This window comes from Anolis carolinensis, chromosome 5, assembly GCF_035594765.1.
Source record: "Anolis carolinensis isolate JA03-04 chromosome 5, rAnoCar3.1.pri, whole genome shotgun sequence".
Taxonomy (NCBI): Eukaryota; Metazoa; Chordata; class Lepidosauria; order Squamata; family Dactyloidae; genus Anolis; species Anolis carolinensis.
The window spans coordinates 96342791-96361636 of NC_085845.1; the positions used below are offsets into that span (position 1 = coordinate 96342791).

Genomic DNA, 18846 nt, shown 5'->3' on the forward strand with positions numbered 1-18846 from the left:
GAAGGGGGCTTTTTCAGTCTTAAAAAAGGGCTGAAAAACTAGGCTTATATTCGAGTATATACAGTATATTTAGTTCGCTTGTTTCGAAATAGGCTGTAAATTTCCTGAGTTGGTGTTTAAACCCTGGTCTAGATGATATCAGTAGCTGCCCAAGTGAGGCAAGGGATCACACACATTATTTGAGAAAGTATTTTCTATTGTATCCCTAGCCCTAGCTTCTCCTGAATTCATTCCTATGATAAGAAAAGGAAAAGCTCTCTAGTTAAGGAAAGTTAAAAGCTCTCTAGTCACAATGGCCATAAAGTACCTTTAGGATCAGAGGCAATGTGTTTCTTTTAAACTGTTCCTGGGAAGTAGGGATCAGAGCATGCTTGTATTCATATCTTGCAATGGTGGGATCCCCATAGCGAATTGCTTATCCAGTGTTTGAACAAAATGCTGGACTACACAGGCCTTTGTTCTGATATAGCAGAGCTTTTCTCATGTTTTAACTCTATTGTCTTCTGTAGATTTTTACTACGGCCACCTGTGGGATAATGTTCACTCACTGCGATAGCCCCAATGATGAGCACAATGGCTACGGAAAGGCTGAAAGTGGCAACTAAAGAAGTTCTGTGTTTGAAAATACATTGCTACTCTGGGGAAAGAAGTCAGTCGGCAGCCCTCCCAGTGCTTTACTTACCTGCTCATCAGTCAGAAGTAAAAACCTTCGGTTGCAGATATCTCTGAAAACTTCTTTTGACACAACCTTTTCTCCTGCACTATCTGCTCTCTTAAACTCTTCTTCAATGGCTTGAAATCGAGCCCCCACGACTTCCTGCACACGTGCAAGGACCTCTTGGTTGGACAGCTCTCTGGAAGCAAATTTACTATGCTCTCTCTCAGTCTAAATGGGATACAAATTGGAAAAAAGGAAAATCACAATGAGATCCACTGATAATGTAGAACAGAAAGACAGCCAACGAATCATGCCTGGAGACAAAGCCAGACTAGGTTTGCTTTACCAGTGCAATCAGTTTGAAGGAATAAGAGAAAATGCCTCTGGGAATGACAAAAATCAGGTATAAATAAAAGCCTTCTATTAAATTATAAGGGCTGTAATTCAAAGCAGCAATAATTGTTTCATGGAAGCCATTTAAGATAAATTATTTACCTAATTAATAAAGGAGCAAGGGAAACATCGAGGACTTAATATGTACAAATGTAATTAGTTTTGGCTATCCTCCATGCTGAGTAAGAATTAAATGGAAAGTATATACAACTGGCTTTCCCACGTGTTCTCATAATCATACACAAGATGCAATCACATGAGTCTAAAACATGACAAAGCAGATCCCGTTGCTAGAGATATGTGTAAATGGGGTGAGCGCCCACATATACAAATAGCTTTTAAATTGATTGTTGTTGTTGTTTATTCGTTCAGTAGCTTCTGACTCTTAGTGGCCTCATGGACCAAGCCACACCAGAGCTCCCTGTTGGCTGTTGCCACTCCAGCTCCTTCAAGATCAAGCCAGTCACTTCAAGGATACCATCCATCCATCTTGCCCTTGGTCAGCCTTCCTTTCTCCTTCCATTTTCCCCAGCATCATGATCTTTTCCAAGCTTTTTTTGTCTTCTCATGATTTGGCCAAAATACTTCAACTTTGCCTCTAATATCCTTCCCTCCAGTGAGCAGCCGGACATTATTTCCTGGAGGATGGACTGGTTGGATCTTCTTGCGGTCCAAGGCACTCTCAGGATTTTCCTCCAGCACCAAAGTTCAAAAGCATCTATCTTCCTTTGCTTAGTCTTCCTTATGATCCAGCTCTCACATCCATAGGTTACTACAGGGAATACCATTGCTTTAACTATGTGGACCTTCGTTGCCTTACTCTTCACTATTTTATCGAGATTGGTCATTGTTCTCCTTCCAAGAAGTAAATGTCTTCTGATTTCCTGGCTGTAGTCTACATCTGAAGAAATCTTGTTCCTAGAAATTTATTTATTATTTATTTATTTACGATATTTCTACCCCGCTCTTCTCCCCGAGGGGACTCAGGGCGGCTTACACAACTGGCAGGATCACTACCAGTATATCATAATACAATAAAATAATAAAACAGTTAAAATAGTTAAATAACATATTAAAATACAATATATAAAAGATTTAACACTGTGCAACGCTGAATATATATGCCAGTCATCTATCAGACCTTGCGCAAGAACCTTAATCCAATCCATGTCAACGCTAACTGAGTTCATTCATTAAACGCTTGCGCACATAGCCAGGTCTTCAGCTTCTTTCTAAACCCCAGAAGGGATGGAGCCTGCCGGATGTCACTGGGGAGGGAGTTCCACAGCCGAGGAGCCACCACCGGGAAGGCCCTGTCTCTCGTCCTCACCAGCCGTGCTTGTGAGGCAGGTGGGATCGAGAGCAGGGCCTCCCCGAATGATCTTAAGGTTCTCGTGGGCTGATAGGAGGAGATGCGTTCGGACAGGTAAGTTGGACCGGAACCGTTTAGGGCTTTGTAGGTCAAAACCAGCACTTTAAATTGGGCTTGGTAGCATATCGGCAGCCAGTGGAGCTGGCTTAACAGGGGGGTGGTACGCTCCCTGTAAGCTGCCCCAGTTATTAGTCTGGCTGCCGCCCATTGTACTAATTGGAGCTTCCGGGCCGTCTTCAAAGCCAGCCCCACGTAGAGCACATTGCAGTAATCCAAACGAGATGTGACCAGAGCGTGGACCACCATGGCCAAGTCAGACCTCCCAAGGAACGGGCGCAGCTGGCGCACAAGTCTGAATTGTGCGAAGGCTCCCCTGGCCACTGCCGAGACCTGGGGCTCCAGGCTCAGCGATGAGTCCAGAAGAACCCCCAGACTGCGAACCTGTGTCTTCAGGGGGAGTGTGACCCCATCCAACACAGGCTGTAACCCTATTCCCTGTTCAGCCTTACGACTGACCAGGAGGACCTCTGTCTTGTCTGGATTCAATTTCAATTTGTTGGCCCTCATCCAGTCTGACACAGCGGCCAGACCTGAACAGCCGGTTCAGGACCTGAACAGCCTCCTTAGTGACAGGTGGGAAGGAGTGACAGAGTTGGACATCGTCTGCGTACAGATGACACCTCACCCCGAAACTCCGGATGATCTTTCCCAGTGGCTTCATGTAGATGTTAAACAACATGGGGGACAGTACTGAACCCTGCGGGACCCCACAAGTCAATGGTTGTGGGGCCGAGCAGGCGTCCCCCGATGACACCATCTGGGAACGACCCTCCAGGAATGAGTGGAGCCACTGCAAAACAGTACCTCCGAGACCCATCTGTCACTGCCTCCATGTTTCTCCCTTTACTTGCCAGTTATCAATCAGTCTGGTTGCCATGATCTTGGTTTTTTAATGTTTAGCTGCAAACCAACATTTGCACTTTCTTCTTTCACCTTGGTTACCTTATTATTTCTACAGTATTATGAGTCTACCATGATGTTCTATAAATTAGCCTAAGTTAGAAAAGAAAAACACAGAGCATCAGTTTAGACTAGGAGAGGAGACAAACCACAGAGAAGGGAATAGGTTGAGTAAGAAAGGTTGAGTCTAGCTGAATGTAGATATAGGTTTCTTTTAAGTGGAAGATAAAGACTATACAAGCAATTCAGTATTGTTGTCAAATGCAGTAAAGTTCAAGGAGGAGGAGGAAAACTCATGAGTGATTTTTGAATTGTTCATATCTTACATCCCACCAGTCACTCCAGCAAAGAACCTATCATGAAAGGAACAAAAAAGCACTCCTTTCCCAAGAAAAAAAGCACTCCTTTCCCAACGACCATCCCAACGAGACTTACTTTATGTACTGGGTCCTAGAGAAGTGCACTTGGAAAGGACCAGGCGCAGAGCTTTTTCTATTTCTGCCCCTGCCTTATGGAATGCCTTGCCGCCCTATATGAGAGCCATGCATGAGTTAGAGCCTTTTACCCTAGTACTCAAGACCTGGCTCTTTACTAGAGCTTTTAATCTATGTTAATTTTATTAATATTTTTATGTATGTATTTTTATCCTTTACAATTGTATCTTGTAAATCGCCTAGAGCATCGTGGATGGAGGGCGATTAATAAGTAATTAAATGATGATGATGATGAAGAAAGCCATTGTGTTACTATATTGATACTTTATAGTAAGTTTAAAGGAGATAAAAATGCAGGACCATTGTTGGGAGTAAATACAAAGTTAATAATTCCATTAGTAGAGGAAAAAAGTAATAATACTCTCCCCCCCCACCTTCAAAATTGATTTTACCTTCCGTCTATAGACTCTGACTGCTAATAACTTCCTTGGGTTCCTGGTTCAACTGACCTAGAACTTTAAAGATCCAATATTCTGCAAGTCATTTTAAAGAGATGGCAGCTTAAAATCAAATCTAGTCTTCCAATGATCTCTGAGACACCAGTTAACCTACCAACCACATCAATCATGATATCAAAACAAGATGACCCAGCGAAAAGTGAAAGAACGAATAGGCCACAAAATATACACAAACTGCCCGTGACAAAAGAGCCCACCTTCAGACAACCTCATCAACTCCATATCTGCTGGGAAGATTTTGATTTTTCTACTCATCATGTAATAAATAAAGACTTGTGATAAAATGGTATTATGGTATCTTCACCTAAAATGGTCTCCGTAGAACAACATTTACTCATTCTTTCCATGAAATATAACCCAGTTGTATCACTTCCCCCTCCTCCTTGTGAAATGGTACTCCGGAAGAGTAGACACAACTACTTATATCTGAGGTTTGCCAACGACAGTATTTAGAAACCATGAAATGCACTTATTTTCCAGAAAATTATTAACTAAATTCAAATCAAACCACCATTTGTATGAATAATATACCAAGAGTTTGAAAAAGCTTTTTAGATTTCAACTGCCTGAATTCCCCAGTTACCATGACTTCTCCCAGAATGCTTCAACTAGCAGTTAAAAATAAACAAAAAACCTTTTCCAGGCTTTGGGTAAAATGCTATATTATTGAAACTGGGGTGTTGAAATGCAGCACTAATGGCATTAATAGCTGGAAGAACAGATTTGAGTGAGACAATAATTTATTCTAGTAGCACAGAGAAGCAGAGTTTAGAGAAATGGCAGGAGTCTTGAACATCATGCCATTCATGAAGGTACATCCTCAATTACTGCAATTTTCCATAGAGCATTTGACCAATGCTTTAGCAGCTATATCACTAAGGTAGCCATGGCTAAAAAAAACAACTATGGTTGGAATCCAGTTAAGTAAAGGTAAAGGTTTTCCCCTGACGTTAAGTCTAGTCATGTCTGACTCTGGGGTGTGGTGCTCATCTCCATTTCTAAGCCGAAGAGCCGCCGTTGTCCGTAGACACCTCCAAGGTCATGTGGCCGGCATGACTGCATGGAGCGCCGTTACCTTCCCGCCGGAGCGGTACCTATTGATCTACTCACATTGGCATGTTTTCGAACTGCTAGGTTGGCAGGAGCTGGAGCTAACAGTTAGTCAGTGCCAAACGGAGAAGTGCATCAACATATATACTTATGTATAAGTTTAGAAATTTTAGTAAAAAAATTCAGTTCAAAAGGGCTTGGGTCAACTTATCCATGGGTCAGTGTAAGCACTGTGTTGTCAAAGGCTTTCATGGCCGGGATCACAGGGTTGTTGTATGTCTTTCGGGCTGTATGGCCATGTTTCAGTAGCATTCTCTCCTGATTTTTGCTGGCATCTCTGACCAGCATCTTAAGACCTCTGAAAATGCTGATCACAGATGCAGGCAAAACATTACCACACTCAGAGGCAGCTTATTTCATAGCAGAACAGCTTTACTATAGAAGAGGGGTCCCCAAACTAAGGCCCGGGGGCCGGATGTGGCCCTCCGAGGTCATTTACCTTGCCCCCGCCCTCAGTTTTATAATATAATATATTGTATATACATATAATATTGATAATAATATTATAATGTAATACAATATAACACTAATAATAATACCATATAATAATATTAATTATATATTCTATATTACATATAATATTACTGATAATATTACAGTATAGTGGTATAGTTCAATATAGTAATATATAATGCTAATATTGTGCTATGCTAATAATATAATATATTGTATGTACATATAATTTGTAAGCCACTCTGAGTCCCCTTTGGGGTGAGAAGGGTGTGATACAAATGTAGTAAATAAATGCAGTAAATAATAAATAAATAAATAAATAAATTTTAGACTTAGGCTCACCCAAAGTCTGAAATGAATTGAAGACACACAACAACAACAACAACAACAACAACCCTAATTAACTTGACTATCTCATTGGCCAGAAGCAGGACCACACTTCCCATTGAAATCCTGATAAATGTATGTTGGTTAAAATTGTTTTTATTTTTAAATATTGTATTGTTCTTTCGTTGTTGTTGTTGTTGTTGTTGTTGTTGTTGTTGTTGTTGTTTTTGCACTACAAATAAGACATATGCAGTGTACATCGGAATTTGTTTGTATTTTTTTTCAAATGATAATCCGGCCCCTCAACAGTCTGAAGGATTGTGTACCGGCCCTCGGCTTAAAAAGTTTGAGGACCCCTGCTATAGAACATGCAAAGATTCTCAATAGGGTAGTAGATAGAAGTGCCATCCTTCTTTCTGCAAAAAAAGGAACACACTCATGTAAATGTAGAGGCTTTCTTGAAGAGTGCACATTCTACTCATCATGGGCCAATGCATGGATCCTTGGCTTGAGCAAATAAACCTATATATGTGAGCAGTATCAGTGAACCTCACCCAGGCCCCGGGACTACAGGAGAGAATAGTTTATCAAGTTGAAGGGTACATAGGTGTCACATATGATGAAACTAGAGATAGACTAATGTCTATATCTAGTCTGTGTTGTCGAAGGCTTTCATGGCCAGGATCACAAGGTTGTTGTATGTCTTTCGGGCTGTGTGGCTATGTTCCAGAAGTATTCTCTCCTGACGTTTCACCCACATCTATGGCAGGCATTCTCAGAGGTTGTGAGGCATGGATCTGCAGGAGTCTACTGGATACCATGCAGCTGTGGACAATAGGGACCACCAAACGTAGCGCCCAAACACGAGTCAAAGAACATGAAAGGCACTGCAGACTCGCTCAACCAGAGAAATCAGCCATAGCAGAGCACTTGATGAACCAACCTGGACACAGTATATTATTTGAGAACACAGAAATGCTGGACCACTCCAACAACTATCATGTCAGACTACACAGAGAAGCCATTGAAATGCATGTGGACAACTTCAACAGAAAGGAGGAAACCATGAAAATGAACAAAATCTGGCTACCAGTATTAAAAAACTCAAAAATCAGAACAGTAGATGGGAAGCAACACTCCAAGGGCAGAGAAGCCCCAAGGACGGCTAATGACTCTGAACAAAGGATGCCCCCAAAAGACAAACCTTTCCAATACTAATTAGGGTGATTAACTGAAACATTAACGTTGGCTTCCAACTGACAAAGGACTCTTGTCACACCCTGGACTCTCCACAGATATATATTTTTACCTTCCTTGCCTAGTTTATCCATGCCTCACAACCTCTGAGGATGCCTGCCATAGATGTGGGCGAAACGTCAGGAGAGAATACTTCTGGAACATGGCCACACAGCCCGAAAGACATACAACAACCCTGTGATCATGGCCATGAAAGCCTTCAACATCATATATCTAGTCTAGTCTAGATATAACACTAGTTCCTAAATCCACCCATCCAGAAATGAGTCCTTCTGCTGCTTCTGCTATTTTCGCTATCATTATGTGCCTTTAAGGACCTCATCACAAAGGTCCATGGATTCGCCACACATCGTGGTCTTGTCACTCTCCACATCACGCAACTTACCAGGGACCCCATCACATAAGGGAAGTGTTGCCACCCAGCTTCCCCCCCCCCCCCCCCATTGTCTTGAAGGCAACACAGGAAGCTTCCTCTCCCTTTTCCCAGTGGAGTCCAGCCAGAAGAATGCATGTGTTATGTAATGGGCTCCATTGGGAAAGAGGAAAGGAAATGGCATATGATGGGAAAAGAAGCTTGTCTGATGAGGTAGTAAATCCAATCCCCTGCCATGCAGGAAACCCACAATCAAAGCATCTCCCGATAGATGGCGATCTACTATAGAGAAGCAGACTCCACCATCCTGTGAGGCAGCATATTCAATTGCCAAACAACTCTTACCATCAGGAAATTTATCCTAATGTTTAGGTTCAATTCCCTCCCTATAATCCATTGCTCTATGACCTAGTCTCTAGACCTAGTCTCTACGTTTGCTCCCTCCTCAAGGTTTGGAATATTTGAACAGAACTGTCCTGCCCCTTTCAGCCTTCTTTTTTCCAAGCTAAACACACCCAGCTCCCTAAACTGCTCCTCATGGGGCTTGGTCACCCTTCTTGACATATTCTAGCTTGTCAAATCTTTGAATTGTGCTGTCAAGAACTGGATACAGTTCACTACACCATGCTTACACTCCTTGGCTCCATTTGCTGAGTTAAAACTATCACATATTTCAAAGCACTCCAGATTTAAAGACCCTGGAAATAATTTGGTCATTCTCATCTGAATCTGGCCCTAGTGCTGAGCACCCAACATGAAGATGGCCTTGGTAATCCCACTGCCAGCACTACCTATTTGTTGTTCTTCACCCAATATGATCATTTCAAAAAGCCTATAAAGATCATAGAATCATAGAATCATAGAATAGTAGAGTTGGAAGAGACCTCATAGACCATCTAGTCCAACCCCCCGCTAAGAAGAAGGAAATCGCATTCAAAGCACCCCCGACATATGGCCATCCAGCCTCTGCTTAAAAGCCTCCAAAGAAGGAGCCTCCACCACAGCCCAGGGGAGAGAGTTCCACTGTCGAACAGCTCTCACAGTGAGGAAGTTCTTCCTGATGTTCAGGTGGAATCTCCTTTCCTGTAGTTTGAAGCCATTGTTCCGTGTCCTAGTCTGCAGGGCAGCAGAAAATAAGCTTGCTCCCTCCTCCCTATGACCAGGTATTTGTACATGGCTATCATGTCTCCTCTCAGCCTTCTCTTCTGCATGTTTTTTTCTCTTCCTGTTAGACACCAACCAGACAGAAATATCCATGTGTCCTGTTTTGTCTTTCAAGAACAGCCTTAAGACACTGTGGTAAGTAAATGAAAACTGCTTTACTTCAGCAAAACATAAAGTACAGCACACTCAGTGGAATAATGCTAAAGGAAGAAAGGAAGTCTTAGGGCAAATGCAGTTCTTAGTCTCTGATACAGTCCCAAATCAAATAGCAGTCTTACTTCAGACAAAGAAACAGCAATAAATCCAGATGCAGACTCAGAGCAGGCACACGGGGAGCAAAGGCATTAGAGTCAGTTTGTTACCAGCAAGAGCTGGCTGCACCTGCTTCTGCTTTATAGCTCTGAGTCCCCTCACAGCTGCTAGGCGAGTTCCTAATTACTCAGCTGCATTTCTGGCAGCTATTCTAGCTGAACAACGTCTCTGCTATGTTTCTTTTCGCCTCTCCTGAAAAGTGGGTACTTGCAAAGTCTCCCCCTCAGATTCCAACTCACCCTCAGATTCATAAACACTTTCCTGCTCCCCTTCCTCTTCTGAAGAAGAGGAATCCCTAACACCATGAGAGCAGGTACAATCTGTTCTCTTTTCCACATCTGTCTAATCTGAATTGATTGCAGGAAATAGCCAAAGTGCTGAGTTTTCAGTAAACAGCTAAAAAATTGCATGAACATCAAAAGTGTCCGATTGCCAACCATGTCCCGGGCTTTAATTTCAGTTCAACACAACATTGCAAGAGAAGAAAAGAAATGGTCAGCATGTCTGGGGAACTATTCACAGCTGAAGCTATTGGTCCTCCTGGATCCTAGTTAGAACTTGTATGGAAGACTAGCAAGAAATACCAATGATTACCAAACAAAACAAGGAAAGAATATGGCCTGAATGTCTGGAAGGCCATTGCCAGCTAGAGCAGGTAATTTTGGGCTAAAGTAAGTTACTTTAAGTAACCCATGTTCTTGCTTAGTATAAGGCAGTGTCCTATATTCTTTGCATTGAGCTGAGGACACAGAGCTTCTCCAAGTTTGGACAGACAAAATAAAGCACAACAATAACGGACTTCTCTTCCTTTGAGCTTTGGCTTCTCTGCAAAGCTAGACAAAGTTGTTCTTTTGGAGTCTGTAACAAAATGACAAAGAAACAGAACAAAACACAAAGGAAAGAAAGCCAAACAAAGACAGAACTAAGTCTCATTCAAAATCTGTCCCAACAGATAGCTTAAGTAAACAGAGAAAACAAATTACATTGATTTCTATGTGGCTCCCATTCATGTACCTGCCAGCTTAACTTTCCTTCATAAAGACAACCAAATAAAAAGAAATGTCAAGCATTAAAAGGATAGAAGGCTACATTATTATTATTATAAATAAGCAGACTTTAGAATAAAATATTTACACTTTTGATGTCATGCATCCAAAGTTTAACAAACAACAAACACATTGTGATTGAGTTGACAATCTGCTCATCTCATTTAGATCAGAACTTTGTAGAATTATTCAAAATGTTAGCCTTATCCACAACACCAGCATCATTAAAAAAAACCCAGAAATGAATAAAGTTTTTTTTTAATTGTGTCAGAAGCTAATATACTGCAAGTTGCTTCTGGTGTGAGAGAATTGGCCATCTTCAGGTCCGCAACCCAACCTTCAGGTCAGCAGTCCAGCCAGCACAAGGGTTTAACACATTGCAGCATTATCATGGCTCCCAGTGAATAAAGTAAAAGTGGCATTTTCACAAGTTTCCTCAGTTTCAGTGAATTCAACTCTTTCTTAGCGTAAAATGAATTTTAAACTTGCATGGTTCTGGGGTATGCTAATTACTCACCTTCTGCAGTTGAGAATTGTATTTTTATTTATGAGGTGTCATTTATTACCCATCTCCTTACAGGCTCCAACTTTACTAGTTCAGTAAATTTCCTATACTTTAACGATCAGAGCTGCAGCCTTGGCCACATATTTCTATATATACCTCAGTGACCAGGCTTTGTGTAATGTATGATAATAAGGTTTTCCGAATGTGCTTGAACGAGCAGCATACTTCATTAATTTAGCAATATATGTTAGATCTAAAAATCTTGAATATTTAGATAAAATGAATAGTTTGATAGCACTCTTTTGCCAAACTGCATTTCAAAGATAAATATCAGGGTCCCAACTTGGATGAATCAAGGAAGCAAATTTGATATACATGCACACGGCAAAATTTAGCACATTGGACATATTTGTGATGCATATCTATTTCATCATTTATATCTCACCTTTTGGGGTTTTTAAAATATGAGATAGAACACCGAAATACAACATCTATATGCATAATAAAAGTGAAAATATGTATGTTATGTGTGTGGCTGGGGTGTCCACTTACACAGATAAGCTCCTACTTCCACAAATAACTATAGCTCTCGGATGTTCTAGCAGGGGAGCGCAGCTATCGTATACCTGGGACTGAAGACTTGAGACCTCAGTACACTCCTTCTATACCTGGGACATCGTCCTCTTCCGCTGAGTGTGCAGCTTCAGGAGAGATGCACATGGAGTAGTGAGGGAGGAAGGAAACACCCACCTAGATAGCCAGATCAGCCGACTCAACCCTAGTGATCAATGGGTGACAGATGTCGCAGCCAGATCGCTCTCACATCTGTACACAGCTTTATGTTTAGAATCTGGCCAATGCTCTATAGAGGCCACTATTTGGTTAACCATCATAAAATTTTGGTTACATATCCACTTCCATAGCTCAAGTAACTCATTGATCCAACTCACCTTGAGCGAACTCCACCACTCAAAATGGTGTACAACAGTCCTAATAAAGATCAGGAAACTGAGCTATGATAGTGACTCCTTGAACATGCTAACTTTCACTGAGACTTTTACCCTCATTAAAGAGAGGTTGCTAGAAATGAACCACCAACAACTGCAGAGCTTGGCCAGTAAATCTTGTTCGCCAATGAACATGGCAATCCCATTCACATGGGGAAGCCCAGATTATTATATTGCAGCGCTCACCAACCTCATATACACGAGAGCCAGAGCTGGCCCTAGGTATTTTTCAAGTGTAGGTGAACAGAATTTTGGCGCCCCCCCCCCCAAACCAATCACTGAAAAATAAAAGCGTTGGATAAGCGAAAATGTTTGATAACAAGGAGGGATTAAGGAAAAGCCTATTAAACATCAAATTACATTAAGATTTTACAAATTAAGCACTAAAACATCATGTTTTACAACAAATCAACAGAAAAAGCAGTTCAATACCTTGCGGAGGCAGGCCGCAGAAGATAGGAGTTGCCTCGATGGCGCCCCCAACAAGATGGCGCCACAGGCAACTGCCTAGTTGGCCAGGTGGTTGAACCGCCTCTGACGAGAGCCTATATGATGGCTAAATTCAATATTATGCTATCCCCGCTTCATAGAGGAAGACTCAACGGCCTACTTCTCTGTCCCTGGAGCTTAGGACAGCTGTACTCCATCCTACATATTCTTCTCCACTGCCCATTCTATTAGGAACTAAGATCAAGTTTGCTACTGCAAGCTATAGATTCTATGAAACACCAAACAGCCAGACAAAGTACAGTAGAGTCTCACTTATCCAACGTTCTGGATTATCCAACACGTTTTTGTAGTTAATGTTTTCAAAACATCGTGATATTTTGGTGCTAAATTCATAAATACCATAATTACAATATAACATTATAAAATTTGAAATTGTTGATGCCTGATCTAGAAGGAAACCAAAACAAAGCACTCAAAACTCTTTAAAGAGCAAGCCTAACTTGAAAAGGAAGTGCTATCCTATCCAAATCAGGTTAAATTCCAAGTCTCCAGAAATTGTGAAAAACACTCATCTTGCTTATGATTAAAAATAATTTATTTATCCTCATCCATTTCAAAATTAATCCCAAATGTCAGTGTTAATTTTCAACCGTCTACCCACAGCGGGATTTATAAATGAGATATAAAACTGCATCTCAGCCACATATTGATGATGCATCTAGCTCAAATCTCCTTTGATTTCGTTAGTTGCAGATTTGTTGTAGATTTTGAAATGCTTGAAAGACAGGACAGAAGTCTGACTGCTTCATAGTCCAGCTTCTTTCAAACAATTAGTTGAGTTATATCACTCATTATCTCAAGGAGAAGAGTTTTCATCCTTCAAATCTCCACTCTCTATGTTCAGGGGGCACTAGAAGAGGACAGAGGTAGGGATGGTATGCTTTGACTCTCCTTGCGAGTTTGCTATATTCAAATTATGAACACCTACACAGATTCCAATCTCAAACTGGAGCACATAAGAAGGAATATCATTAAACTGTCTTTCAAACTGGTCACTATTGGCATCCAACAGCTCTGTTGGTCAATGTGGTACAGATATGCCATCATGGGTCACTAGAATTTCACAGATAAAGCTAGTTAATGAGTTCTGGCTTGTGACTGGTCATATTGATCTAGAGTTTTCTGCTACATCTGTTCAAAGATCTGGTCCATGGTTTCAGCAGGGGAAAATGTCTCATTCCACAGTTCCACTTATTACCTCATCAGACGAGGTGATTTTAGGACCATAGGATGTTTTTACCCCATCTGGGAAATGGTGACCGACATCAGACATCACACGACGTTGTGTGACATCCAGAGGAGACCCTGCCCACAACCGGGGTGAAAGCAGCACCAGACGCTTCCACCCCAACAAAGGAGGCTTTGTCCTTTAAATAATTTTATTTATTTATTTATTTGCTACATTTATATCCCGCCCTTCTCACTCCGAAGGGGGCTCAGAGTGGCTTACAAGTTATATGTACATACAATATATTATATTATTAGCATAGCACACTATTAGTATCATATATGACTATATTGTACTATACCACTATACTGTAATATTATTAGTAATATTATAATTATATAACATATTATTATTATATTATTATTATTAGTATTATATTTTATTACATTATATACCAGGGGTCCCCAAACTAAGGCTCGTGACCTGGCCCCCACCCTCAGTTTTAGACTTAGGCTTGCCCAAAGTCTGAAATGACTTGAAGGCACACAACAACAACAATCCTACTTAACTTGACTATCTCATTGGCCAGAAGCAGGCCCACACTTCCCATTGAAATCCTGATAGGTTTATACAGTATGTTGGTTAAAATTGTTTTTATTTTTAAATATTGTATTGTTCTTTCATTTACTATTACTGTGCTATGGTAATAATATAATATATTGTGTATACATATAATATTGATAATAATATTATAATGTAATACAATGTAATACTTATTTATTTCTTTATTACAGTATTTCTACCCCGCCCTTCTCACCCAATAGGGGACTCAGGGCGGCTAATAATAATAATACAATATAATAATATTGTATAATATAATAATATTAATTATATATCTATATATATAAAAGGGTAATGAAATTTCGGCCTAGGACAAAACAACAAAACTACACATCCTAGAAACACTAAACTTGGCAACCCAACCCCTCATCCATTCCTCTACGTTCATACAACAAAAAGAAAAGAAAAATAAAGTCCTAATTAGAGGGAGAGGAATAATTGTTTTTATCCAATTGCTGCCAGTTAGAAAGCTAAGCTCCACCCACTTGGTCTCCTAGCAACCCACTCAGCCCAGGGGACAGGCAGAGTTAGGCCTCACTTAGGCCTCTTCCACACTGCCTATAAAATACAGATTATCTGATTTTAACTGGATTACATGGCAGTGCAGACTCAAGGCCCTTCCACACAGCTATATAACCCATTTATAATGGACTTAATGTAAGGTAAAACCTTTACCCTTTACCTTAACTACCACCAATTCCTCAATACTTTATTTCCCATACCACCATACTTCGCCACAGTAACGAGTGGCCGGGCACAGCTAGTTGTATAATAAATGTAATATTACTCATAATATTACGGTATAGTGGTATAGTACAATATAGTAATATATAATGCTAATAGTGTGCTATGCTAATAATATAATATATTGTATGTACATACAACTTGTAAGCCGCTCTGAGCCCCCAACAATAAATAATTGTTGTTGGGGTGTTTTTTGCCCTACAAATAAGACATGTGCAGTATGCATAGGAAATTGTTTTATTTTTTTTTAAATGATAGTTCGGCCCCTCAACAATCTGAGGCACCATGAACCGGTCCTCCACTTAAAAGGTTTTAGGACCCCTGTTATATACTATCAATATTATATGTATATATGAAATATTATATTATTAGCATAGCACAATATTAGTATTATATATTTATATATTACTTCTTCACTCTGCCCCCAATGTTGTGCTGGCTATAATGGTCGCAAGGGAAACATTTTCTCCATGTGATGGAAAAAGTGTCATGGAGAGGGAGCTGTGTCCTGGGTGACAGATTCGCCCCGCTACTCCCTCTTTCCTCACAGAAACCCAGCAAAGTAGGATGCTTCGCTTGGGCTTTCTGATGAGGTCCTTTATTAGACCAGGGGAAGCCATACAAACAATTTTAAAGATATCAGGGACTAACTCAAGGTCAAGAAAAGTGTATCTTGGCTGGCTGCATATAGCCTCAGATATTTACTATAGCCACCCAATAATACCTTCCCAAAGAATTTCCAATTATAAGAAATCTAGGTATATTTAATAACTGGCACAGAGACATTTCCAAATTTATATGGCAAAATAAAAAACCAAGGATAAATCGGAAAAATTTAATAGACAAAAAAAAGAGGTGGATTTGGCCTACCGGACTTATGACTCTACTACGAAGCTGCGGGACTAAGCTGGATTAGAGAATGGACAACTTTGAAAAGGCAAAGTACTCTGACCCTGGAGGGCTTTGACTTACGGAAGGGCTGGCATGCCTATATTTGGTAAGACAAGGCAAAGATAGAAAGAAACTTTTTGAATCATTTTATCAGAGCTGGTCTGATAAAAATTTGGGACAGATACAAATCAAAATTCTACACAAAGATCCCTCTATGGGTTTCTCCTTTGGAAACCTTCCAAAGGAGAGAACTGGGATGGCGAACCTGGCCTACTTATGAAGACTTGTTAAAAAAACAAAAAGGAAACTTCGTATTAAAAGAGGAGAAAGATATTCAACTTCTGTTTCCAAAATGTTCCTGGTTCCATTACAGGCAGGTGTATGATCTCTTTAGGGTAGATAAAGAAAGTGGTTTTGCAGAAAAGAATGGCTTTTGGGATAATATAATGAAGAGTGAGCAAAAATTAATTACAAAATTATATAAAAAACTATTAGAGTGGGCCACAGCAGAAAACCAGATAAAGGAGTGCATGGTGAAATGGGCTCAGAATGTGGGACATCAGATCCAACTAAAAAGTTGGGAGAAGAGTTGGAATCAGGGCCTTAGATATACTTATGCATACGATATGCGAGAGAACTGGCTAAAAATGCAATATAGATGGTACATTACTCCCTATAAAATCTCTAAGTGTTATAAGAATTCATCTGACAAATGCTGGAAGTGTGAGCACCTTTTTTCATTTATGGTGGTCATGCCCAAAAGCTCAACTCTATTGGAAAGATATTAATGAAGCCATACAAACAATTTTAAAGATAAAAATTAAAAGAGAACCAGAGTATTTCCTACTAGGAATGTTAGACATTGATCAAGATAAAAATAAAGAGATCCTGTTTAGCTATTTGGCCACGGCTGCGAGAATAACATATGCTAGACTCTGGAGACGAAAGGAGATTCCGAGTAAGGAGGAGTGGTTAAATAAAGTTATGGAGGTGATGAACATGGACAAACTTACATATTGGTTATCTCCAAGCCAAGGCTTACCAAAGAAAGAAACCAACTGGGACCTGGTAAAGGACTATTTAAAACAGATGAAATTGGACCCTATCTGCTGAACTAGATCCAATCTTCGAGATTGTTGATGACGAAGGGGATGTGGTTAATTTCCAGTTTTTTACGGATATTTAGTCATATAAATAAACAATATATATATATATATATATATATATATATATATATATATATATGAATATATATATATAAAAACCCTTATGACGAACCAGTTAAAGTTAGATGGAAGTCAACAAACTTTTTTTCTTTTTCTTTTTTCTTGTTTTTTGTATCTCTAATTTTCCTACTTTTCTATAAACAGTAAGTGTTCTCCCACTTTCGTTGTGAAAACTTTATTAGTTGTCATTTTTTTCTCTCTTTTTCTAACTTTTAAATACAAAACTTTCGAAAAATATATTAAAAAAAGAACTTGGATTTTGCTCTGTCCAGTTAAATAATTCTGTATGAGCAAATACATCAAGGTACTACATTTTTCTGATTTACCACCTAAACCCCATACATTTTAACAGGAAAAAGGCAGCTGAAATGGGCTTGCAGGCAGTTCTAGAGATGCACTGGTACAACCTGCTGAAACACATGAAGATAAAAAGGGGCCCCTGACCATATCACTACTGCTCAACCCTGCTCTAATTGTTGTCATGCCTATTTGTTCATTTCCATCTCTTCAGAAATGGAGATCATCTGGCCTTCTGGTGCAGAAGGACTTGGAAATACTGTTGTGCCAATTTTCTAAATTAGTCCCTCATTTCAATATCAACCAGACTAGAAATAAGCATATCAATACAAATGTTTCTAAGAATCTGTTTGTATCCATTAGCCCCTATGGCTGGACTGTTCCAATAGACCATCGCCCAATGAAGAAGTCGGATGATCTTTCCCTAGGACTGCACTCAAGTAGAACCTTTAAAAACCCATTTGATACGAACTGAATATGAAAACCACCTCTCCTCTTCTCAGATTTCAAGTGCAAAACCATGGGAAAAGGGAAGAAAAAGACGGTCATAAAGATCATGGTAATGACTTTACTAGTAAGCATCAAATTAAATGTTTCTCATTAATATTCCTAAAACAAAATAACATGTAACTTGGATATGTAAGTGATCGGATATGATCAACCAGATGTTTAAAAATGAACTGCAGAAATTTAGGGCACATTGACAGCATAGACAAAAAATCCCTCATAATTTACAGTATACAGGCAGAATAGGGTCAATAAAAATTGGTTTTGCAAAGCTAAAGACCCCAGTAGTCTCCAATAAGAATTCCTAGAATTCTTAGAGGAAATAAAAACATACATTTGTATTGCAAACAAATAGAATGGCTTCCTCTAACCCAGGTGGCTCTAGATGTGTTGGATTTCTATTCTATCAGTCTCAGCCAGTGTGGTCAACATCAAGGATGATGAAAATTATAATCCAAAAACATCTGGAAGGAATAAGATTGAGTTTACAAAGCTGTTTCTAAGCTGGTATATAAAGAGATGTGATCTAAATATTTAATTGGTAAATTAAATAAACTATTGTTTTGTGACTCAATATTTCTGCATTTTTCATTTTAACCCCGTTATTGCCTCAGACAGCATACTTTGCAGATGAAACAACAATTGATTTCTAAAAGTATAAACAGGTAATAGTGTTTTATTAGTTTTGCTTGAGCCAGTACAAAATGTGCGCTTGAGACTCCTGGTCAAATTCAGAAGTGGTCTCTAAGATCAAACTTAAAAGATTTCCCTTTGGTGAAGAACTGAAAGAATTATTGAATTCAGCCTGCATATTATTAATTTTTCATATAAATTGGGACTGAAACTATGCTCAAATCTGCAATCAAAAACACAGTGCTAAAGAAGATGTTACAAGCTTCTGAGGTTTCTAAACTATGCTGCCAGTTGGATCATTTAAATCTTCTTAAATTAGACTTTCCCTGCTGACCCTGATCTTAGAATACTATTCTTCAT

General features: G+C 39.7%; 1 protein-coding gene across 1 annotated transcript in view; it reads right to left on the reverse strand.

Annotated features, from left to right (window-relative positions):
• Positions 1-18846, reverse strand: part of efcab6 (EF-hand calcium binding domain 6) — a 191402-nt gene that overhangs the window by 15574 nt on the left and 156982 nt on the right. Inside the window, exon 26 of the mRNA XM_062981881.1 lies at positions 683-886. Within this exon, the coding sequence (XP_062837951.1) occupies positions 683-886 (204 nt within the window). The remainder of the gene's footprint in view (positions 1-682; positions 887-18846) is intronic.